Below are 10,386 nucleotides of genomic sequence, written 5' to 3'. Positions count from 1 at the left end.
CATCGTTACCGTATCGTGAACTGAGAGTATCGTGACACCCCTAATGTCACAATGTCTATGACATCATCAGTGATGCGACATTGAGCAAAGTGGAGCAACCAGGACACATACCCTTAATATGGTTTCCCACCCGCAGACACGGCCAATTGTGCCCGTATGGACAAAACTCTCAATTTGTCTTTGATTAAAGTAAGATATTTCATGCAGAGGAAAAATGACACACAAAGGTTAAAAAAAAAGCCATTGTTTATCACGGTCGATACTCCAAACTGATCTTGTACATCAGTACTCATGACATTGCACAATACAAAGGCATGAAAAAATTAAACATTAAAATAGATATTGCATCTTCAAAAAGCTAACTTTCATCCATAAATACTTCTTGCGATTTTTAAGTTCACTGCAGTTTCTTACAACAGAATCACAGATTTGTTTTTGTTTTTTTCATTATATAGGCAGGAAATCATTTCTAAAAGTCCAGATGAGCGTGATGTGATGAGAAAAAAAGAATAGAAATCAGCAGACATTCTGTGGTCACCGTTGTGACAAACATATTTACAGTAACAACATGGAAGGCAAAGAGTCCATATAGACAGAGTGGTGGCAGCCCCCAGCGGAGGGGCTCACATTGGTGAGGACGTTGTCCAGTTAAAGTGGACCTGAGGAGGTCCAAAACACATCCACATCCATCAGCTTCTGTTCCTGTTGCACCAAGTCATGTTCTGAAACAGATCAAAATGTGCTGTGTCATTAAACAGTTTTTGTTCAGTCATAGTCATTCCATCACCAAAAAGGTTTCTTCTCTCCTGGTTTGTTGATGTTTTCCACTCAAATTAAGGTTAGAATGATCAATTTGTGAAAGTCATGTCTGTAATGCATTTGCTTTATAAACATTTATAATCATGCATAGCAACTTATAACAAGGTTTATAAAGTGGTGGACATAATGTATTATAATACACATCAATAATATGCTATAGCAGGACTTGTGAGCTGTAAGTAAAATGACAGCATTATAAGGTCATTAGCAATTATATGATACTATAAGACAGTGATGAGGATTTGTGAGCAGTATTTTCTGGCTGCAAGTAAAGTGTAAAACAAAAAATATTCCTCTTTCAAACACTGTTGTCACTTTGGCATGGAGGTATAAAGCATTATGAATGCTGAACGTAATACATTCTTATGAATGTGCTCATAATGCATTATAGACATGACCTTCATAGAAAGTGTTAGCGTGAAGGTTACAGTGAGTCTTCATTTGTTTTGGAATATTTCCTCAAGAATTAAAGAAGAATTAAATTATGTTATTATTAATACGCACTAAAGTAATTTACGAGCTTTGGCCAAAAAACATGATCCAACAGGAATGTGTGCAGTAATGTCTTTTTGGCACAAGGTGGCGCCAGTTCATCTGGTTTCAAATCAACAAAATGGACCGGTGCCCTGTTAGTCAACAGCAACACACCTCAGGTAGGTTGGCCAATCAGAATATAGATGGTTTTAACTTAACATAAACATTCTAAATTGAACCCCAGCTCACTTCCTGTTGCAGTGTTTGCTACAGTAGGACAGGACTGACAATTATGTAGAGCATTCCACAAATCCATGTAAAAATATGGATCAGAGCTCTGCTGGCTGACACAGATTTTATACTATACTGTACTATACTATACTATACTATACTATACTATAACGTACTGTACTATAATATAATATACTATACTATACTATACTATACTATACTATACTATACTATACTATAATGTACTATACTATATAGAACTATACTAACTAACCTGCTGCTTCTTAAAACAAACAGCTGATTTCTTTTTTTGTGTGTGTGTCATTTACATATTGTATTTGGGGAGGAAATTGTAGAATCAAAGAGATCTATTCTTATAAAACTAACCTATGAGATCAATTCTTATAAAACAGTAACCTATGAGATCAATTCTTATAAACCAGTAACCTATGAGATCAATTTTTATAAACCAGTAACCTATGAGATCTATTCTCTGCATTTTCTCATCTCCTTTCTACCGAGACTTCAACTACCGGTAATTGCCTAAATATGACAAATAGGCTATTTAAATGCAAAGTGGAATTGAATTTCAGACACCCAAAATAAAAAAGCAACAAAAGCGACAAAAGATATTCTAGGACGAATTCTGACTGTCCGAAATTTAAGGTGACAGACAGCTATGACGACGTCTGATAACAACCAATGGAAATGCTACATGATCATATCAGTATAGATGCTAAATGCTAGTAGAGGCTAATTAATAGTTTGACGATACCTCTCGCAAAATTGGCATCTCCATGCCTGTTCCCTAGCCACGGTCACATTCTCCTCCTGTTTGGATGTTTTTCCAGACACATAAATTCCACTTTGCTGAAGGGCTGGATTCTTGCTGAGCTTTGTCAGTTCAATGTTGACATTTATTTTTTTATATTTATTGGGATTTAGCATTTTACAAATCACAGAATCAACATTATGAAATAATAAAAAGTCACTTTCTTGACATTTCTCCCCCCCCCCCCCTTTTTATAACGCCAAAATACAAAAATAAACAAACTCAGACAGGAACAAAACAAAAACAAAAAACAAAAACAAAACAAAAACACACACGTGCACACACACACACACACACCAATACTACAACATGGTGAACGTGCTTGTAAAAATAGAAAAAAATAAAAAAATAAATAGATGTTATTATGAATGGGATCCTGCACAGGGGAAGTCCATGGGAGATCAGCCAGGCGAATCTCCCGCCGTCCCTGACCTCGTCGAGGTAGGCCAGAAATATAAAAATATCGCAAGTGAGTTGGTCCTCAGGAACCTGAGTCTCTCCATCCATATAACACAAATCATATCTGCAAACCACCGCTGAAAAGCCACATTTCTACAAGACAACTGTGGTGGCGCACATTGATTAATGCGTAGCTGGGCGTGTGCTGCTGACGTTTGATTCCTGTGTTTTTATTGACTGCTGACTGACAGGTATTGATGGAGAGACGTGCATCATCTTTTACAATCTAAGAGTATACAAGGGAAACCACCTCTAATAAGAGGATTTAAGACCGTTTATGGCCTTAGATATAGATGATTTATTTGAAGACTTCAGTGGGTTCATATTGTACAGTCTTACCTGTGTGTTGTGGTGATGGCACGTCCCTCCTCCTAACTGGGGTTTGGCCTCTCTGCAGACTTTTGGATCTGTGAGGAGTAACAGAAGACAGAAGACACAGACAGCAGAGAGGTTAGATCAGTGATCAGTGTTTGTCAAAGTAGGGTCCTTGAGGGGGGTTCCAGGGCCTCCCCAGCAAAAAGGGGAATCATTTATTTTCACTATAATTCCATCCATAAATAAAACAATTACAGAATACATGACTGACTATTTTGGTCATGGGTTTCATACACTGTAATACAACATCTAAAAGCAACAACAAAAATATCAGATGGGGGACCCTGGGACAGAATCTTATTAAATAGGGGTCCATAGTCTAATTTGTATCAGTTAAGGGGGCCTCCTTGACATGAAAAAGGCTGAGAACTAGTGGGTGAGACCATCTGGGATCTGTTTAGCAAAGTCTGGGACTACATGTTGATTGTCTTCAGCAGGGTACACCCCAGGGTTCTCCAAGTTACATTTAAGTCTTTTTAAGACCTTTTTAATACCACTTAGAATGACATTTAATGGCAAATTCACTGCCATAAAAGTGTGAAGGTAAGGATATAATGGAAAGTCAGTAGCCTATGGATTCTAAGCCCTATAAAATAAATATTTACCAAGTAATTCAATTTAATAAAACATTTTATTATAATAAATTCATATTTAATACACAATAACTTTGTGAGGTGTGTGTGTGTGTGTGTGTGTGTAATCTAACATCAAATCAAATTAATGTGTATTTGTTGCATTAAGAGTCCCCAACTCTCCATGACCTCACAGTGCCTTTTCCTCAACTTCTATTGTTCTAATATTGCATCTCTGTGTAGGCTACACCCATTGATGTTCTATGGAAACGTACCTGTGTGTGTGCTGTATCAACACACGTCATCACTTACACTAAAGAACTTACATTGATAAGAACAGAAGCTACCGGTAATAGCTTGTTCCACTCATTATTCCACTGCAGCATAATGACTTCAGCGCTGTTCTCTCTCTGTTCAACTCTTTGTCTGCGCCCAGAGCGGAAATACCGGAAACGCTCACGGATATGACAGTCTGCCCGCATCTCCCGAAAACGTTAGTTTAAAGCCCCAATATTGTTATAATATCAACAAGTAGCCAACAGATATAAAGCTGGTGGGCTTTATGGAAACAGTTATATCAAACTGGTCATTCAGTGGCGTTTTACACCCACGTAACTAACGTAGCTAGCTATGCAGCTACAGCTAGCTAACACCAGCTGTATACTGTACTGTATTATCTGAATTAGGGATGCACAATATATCTGCAATCATATCGGTATCGGCCGATGTTAGTCATTTTTTAACATATCGGTCATATCGGTATAGGTCAGATGTTGCAATGTTAATATCGGTTATCATTATCAGCCAAATTCTTCACATTGATATGAAATAATGCAGTAAATCTATGATTTATGGGCTTTTCCAAAGGCTTTGCAAATAAAGAAATGCATAACGTTTTCAAATCCAGTGTTAAGATGTGTTTTTCAGTATGTACAAAATGTGATGATCATAAAAATGTGGTTTTATACAGATCATATCGACATCGGTAAATATCGGTTATCGGCCATAACAACAATGTTAATATCGGTTATCGGTATTCAGACCACTACAATGTCTGACGTCATTACCCGTTTTTACCAACAGCTTATGTTTAGGACTTTGAGCCCAAAATACACTAACGAGCACTGTGGCTAATCAGCAGAGCAGGTCAGGACTCAGCTACACATGAGATATCTTAAAACTGACAAGATACAGTGGAGGCGGGCTTTAAACATTTTGCTACATCATTAATTAGAGGACACTTCACCACTCACAACCCTGTGAATTTGCTCTGATGCCCTCAGGCCGGCGCTACCATGCGCCCCCTAGGGGAACTAACCGGTACTCCAAGTCTTTCTTCCCTTCAGCTGTCAGGCTGTTAAACACAGACGGTAGTCATTTTAAATGAATGCCTTCGCTTATATGAGCGCACAACAGGCTGTACGTATCCTGTCTGTGAAGAACAGGTTAGGCTCGTTCATAGATATATATCTTTTATTTCTTATACATGTTCTCATGTCTTTACATATAGAAATATATGTAGACTTTTTATTTCTTGTTCATGTTTATATTAAACTGACCTGTTATCTCTGACATGATTTGTTTGTTTATGTTATGTCATGCTGTTACGTTACGTCATGTCATGTCTGAAGTTTGTAGCTCACTGTGAGCTTTTGAAGGTGTTGGGTAGGCTGTGAAGCTGAATTGCCCTTCTGGGATAAATAAAGTTGTCTGAATCTGAATCTGTTCTTTACTTCTGTGACGAGACTGGAGCTTACATGTAATTTAATGAGACTGGAGCTTACATGTAATTTAATGAGACTGGAGCTTACATGTAATTTAATGAGACTGGAGTTTACATGTAATTTAATGAGACTGGAGCTTACATGTAATTTAATGAGACTGGAGTTTACATGTAATTTAATGAGACTGGAGCTTACATGTAATTTAATGAGACTGGAGCTTACATGTAATTTAATGAGACTGGAGCTTACATGTAATTTAATGAGACTGGAGCTTACATGTAATTTAATGAGACTGGAGCTTACATGTAATTTAATGAGACTGGAGCTTACATGTAATTTAATGAGACTGGAGCTTACATGTAATTTAATGAGACTGGAGCTTACATGTAATTTAATGAGACTGGAGCTTACATGTAATTTAATGAGACTGGAGCTTACATGTAATTTAATGAGACTGGAGCTTACATGTAATTTAATGAGACTGGAGCTTACATCTAATTTAATGAGACTGGAGCTGAAATTGTGGTGAGTTTGACAGAACGTCTGAGACGGTAACGTTACTGGGAGTTCAAAATAATTGACAAGAAGAGACCTGAGGTGGAGCTGGCCTGACAGTGGAGGTGGTCTGCAGGCAGAGCTCGCACAAGAAACTGTGCAGATAAGTCCGTTAGCAAACTGTCAAAACTTAAATCAAAGCTAACATTAGCGACAGGGCTAACATAGCTTCATCACAAGGTTCCTTTGAGATGACGGAGAATAGACGAAAGTAGCTGAGTGCAGTCAGGCGAGGACGGAGTCAACAAGACGAACACTTCCGAGTGCACACTCACTGCTCTCAAAAGACTACAGTATGTATGTATACATTGGACAGTTATTTATGACATTACAGTATTTATTTAATCCTATGAAGGGACAAGAAAAATGCAAGACCTTTGTTTATTTGATTCAGTATTTTGTAAACAAAAGTTAATACTTTTAAGGCCTTATTTGAGAATATAAAATTTAACGCCGTTTTAAATACTTTTAAGACCCCGCGGGTACCCTGTTCAAACACCAAAGTAGGTGACTCGCAGCAAGTCGGGTCAAAGACGTCACAAATCACAATAGTCCTGATTTCCTTGCTGAAGGCCCCATTTCGATGAACATGAATGAAAATGCCATGAATGAAAGCACCAGCACAGATCACAGATCACAGGCATGTAAAGAGGCTCTTAAACAAATGGACAACAAGACAACAGAAATGAGGCTAATGCACAAGCTAATGGCTACAGAGCAGAAGACATGAACGCAAAGGCTAAAACGAACACAACGAGAGGCTGCTAACGTTAAGATGACAAGGAAACAGGTGGAAGGCAGCAGAGCCAAAAACAACAAGAGATGAGCCACTAGGAGCAAGATGGACATTTGCAACCTGATCTTCCATGGGTACACTCAAATCAGACACGTACAAAAATAAAATAATAAAATGAAAAGCTGCGTTTCTAAACCAAGCTTCCAGAACAACAGGCAGGAGTGTTACTGTACCTGTGACTGTTCTCTTAGAAAATCTGGTAGCTGAAATTCACCTTTAAAGACCTGGAAAAACAAAGCACTGGTTTTAGAGGCTGCAGACATCAGGCCGCGCTCCACAACTTCATAGCATCAACCTTCATTCAATATGTGGCCTGCAAAGCTACATAGCATCAACCTTCATTCAATATGTGGCCTGCAAAGCTACATAGCATCAACCTTCATTCAATATGTGGACTGCAAAGCTACATAGCATCAACCTTCATTCAATATGTGGCCTGCAAAGCTACATAGCATCAACCTTCATTCAATATGTGGACTGCAAAGCTACATAGCATCAACCTTCATTCAATATGTGGACTGCAAAGCTACATAGCATCAACCTTCATTCAATATGTGGACTGCAAAGCTACATAGCATCAACCTTCATTCAATATGTGGACTGCAAAGCTACAAGACAGACTGGATTGTGTATAAAAAAACAATGTGCTGATTAATTAGCCAAGATATATCCTAATGTCACCACAGAATGCCCTAGATCAGTGATTCCCAACCAGGGGTATGTCGTGTACCCCTAGTGGTACTTGAGCAGATTGCAGGGGGTACTTGGAAAGATTGGGGATTACAATTTATTTCCAAAATGATAAACAAAAAGAATAAAACACTCCATGTTAGCAGTTAGCTTCTAACCCACTAACTGACAGTAGCTTCTAACCCACTAACTGACCGCAGCTTCTAACCCACTAACTGACAGTAGCTTCTAACCCACTAACTGACAGTAGCTTCTAACCCACTAACTGACAGTAGCTTCTAACCCACTGACAGTAGCTTCTAATCCACTAACTGACATTAGCTTCTAACCCACTAACTGACAGTAGCTTCTAACCCACTAACTGACAGTAGCTTCTAACCCACTAACTGACAGTAGCTTCTAACCCACTGACAGTAGCTTCTAACCCACTGACAGTAGCTTCTAACCCACTAACTGACAGTAGCTTCTAACCCACTGACAGTAGCTTCTAACCCACTAACTGGGGGGGGGGGGGCACGGTGGCTCAGTGGTAGAGCTGTCGCCTCACAGTCAGAAGGTCCTGAGTTCGATTCTCGCCTGGGACACTGTGGGCGCTGTGGTTGTGTTCCCCCCCATATCCTCAGTGCCCACTGCCCAGGTGGGGTATCTCGTCGTAAGGGCCCTTCTCTCTGTGTGGAGTTTGCATGTTCTCCCCGTGCTCCCCCAGGGGGTTCCTCCGTATATAACCCCTCCACCAAAAACATGCAGAAGATCAGATCGTCATCGTCATCCGACCAGTGACGACAACATCCGAAGTTGGTCCCCGGGCGCTGTACGAGAAAGCGACCACTGCTCCTGGCCTGCCCCCCGGAGGAAAGGACATGCCTGGATGGGTTAAATGCAGAGGACACTTTTCACCGGCCACTGTCAGCATGAGTGTGTTGTGGCCGCATGCATGTGTTGTGGTGTTCGTGTGACAATAAAAGACGGGGCTTGTCCTGTTACGAGAGTTTTTTTTTTAACTGACAGTAGCTTCTAACCCACTGACAGTAGCTTCTAACCCACTGACAGTAGCTTCTAACCCACTAACTGACAGTAGCTTCTAACCCACTAACTGACAGTACCTTCTAACCCACTGACTGACAGTAGCTTCTAACCCACGGCACTAACTGACAATAGCTTCTAACCCACTAACTGACAGTACCTTCTAACCCACTAACTGACAGTAGCTTCTAACCCACTAACTGACAGGAGCTTCTAACGCATTAACTGACAGTAGCTTCTAACCCACTAACTGACAGTAGCTTCTAACCCACTAACTGACATTAGCTTCTAACCCACTAACTGACAGTAGCTTCTAACCCACTAACTGACAGGAGCTTCTAACCCACTAACTGACAGTAGCTTCTAACCCACTAACTGACATTAGCTTCTAACCCACTAACTGACATTAGCTTCTAACCCACTGACAGTAGCTTCTAACCCACTAACTGACAGTAGCTTCTAACCCACTAACTGACAGTAGCTTCTAACCCACTGACAGTAGCTTCTAACCCACTGACAGTAGCTTCTAACCCACTAACTGACAGTAGCTTCTAACCCACTAACTGACAGTACCTTCTAACCCACTGACTGACAGTAGCTTCTAACCCACGGCACTAACTGACAGTACCTTCTAACCCACCAACAGCCATTTTTGCCGTACTCAAGAACGGGAAAGGCTCCATAAAAATGCACTTGCATTTGGATCACTGCTCGCTCGCCGTCTTCTACTGCTTAAAGGTCCCATAGCTGTTTTTAACTGTATAAAACACGTCTCCTGGGTCTTTAAAACAAGGTTAAAAAACTCATGTGCAGCCTCTATTTGCTCTGTTTCTCCCCTCATTAACTATGTGCTGATAAGATCAGATCAGATGACATCAAATAACATCAGATCAGATCAGATAATCTGTTGGGATAGATCCATTGTTGGTGCAGTTGATTGTTTTCTGTATTTGTTTCCACTCTACACAGCTCTGCTACAGACAACAAGGTTTGGTCTTCCACATTCAGTTGGCGGGGCGGCGCTGTAAGTGGGCAAATTAAATGAGTGTTACGTTGTGATGTCACAAAATCACAGAAGTCAAAACGCCTCCTTTGGAGAAGGTCTCCTCCTACCTACTGTAGGCCATGCTACTGCTGAATGAGGAGAAAGTGAGGGACTTTGTACGTGGTGCAGAGGGATAGAACATCCATATGGAAGACGTGTCTAGCATGAATTGCTCCAGTATTCTCCAGACTGGTGACAGATGCCCTGGCTGATGAAGGCAAACAGGGACAACACATGTTAATCTGACAATGATATGATGACTACAAGAGCTACAACTTTGTGAATTTAATATCATAAGTGTTTTTTATTTTGCTTTTAGTTTGTTGTCTTCTGTATGTATTTGTGTTATACATTTTTAGGTTACGTTATTTTCGATTTTTTTTCTACTATTATATTTGGATGAATATCTTTGTACTATAATTCCACTTTTGCAATCTAATTGAGAACCCTGATTGGTCACCTGGTATGGGGGTGGTGGGTGGGGTTACACTCATGTCATGATTGTGCACAGTCTGCACACAGTCCAATTTCAGTATTTTTGCGATGAAAAACGTACAAATAAAGTTGTAAAAAAAGAGATGAATAATTCTGGACATAACAGCATTATTATCATTGAGGATTAATACAGATGCTGTGGCCTCCTGTGCAGAGGAGCTGGGCCTGGGTCTGTATCACCCCATTGACACCTGGTTTTTAAATGTGATCTATATCTGGATAAGTTATCTTGACTGGATGTTATCTGGATAAGGAAAATGCATCGTGAACAGATCTGCCTGACCACATCTGGAGGT

General features: G+C 40.0%; 1 protein-coding gene across 3 annotated transcripts in view; it reads right to left on the bottom strand.

The window, feature by feature from the left end:
- Positions 1-245: 245 nt before the first annotated feature.
- Positions 246-10,386, bottom strand: part of tpst1 (tyrosylprotein sulfotransferase 1) — a 101,644-nt gene continuing 91,503 nt past the window's right edge. For 2 of the 3 annotated variants that reach the window (XM_083637005.1, XM_083637004.1), the window contains 3 exons: positions 7,011-7,061; positions 3,155-3,222; positions 246-722 (listed from right to left, as the gene is read on the bottom strand). In XM_083637005.1, the coding sequence (XP_083493131.1) occupies positions 3,187-3,222; positions 7,011-7,061 (87 nt within the window). In that variant the 3' untranslated portion in view covers positions 246-722; positions 3,155-3,186. The remainder of the gene's footprint in view (positions 723-3,154; positions 3,223-7,010; positions 7,062-10,386) is intronic. The other variant, XM_083637006.1, reaches the window with a different exon arrangement.

Source organism: Poromitra crassiceps, assembly GCF_964638095.1.
Source record: "Poromitra crassiceps genome assembly, chromosome: 5".
In the NCBI taxonomy this organism is placed as follows: domain Eukaryota; kingdom Metazoa; phylum Chordata; class Actinopteri; order Beryciformes; family Melamphaidae; genus Poromitra; species Poromitra crassiceps.
Note: the sequence above shows the minus strand (reverse complement) of the source record. Positions and strands in the feature narration are given on the sequence as shown.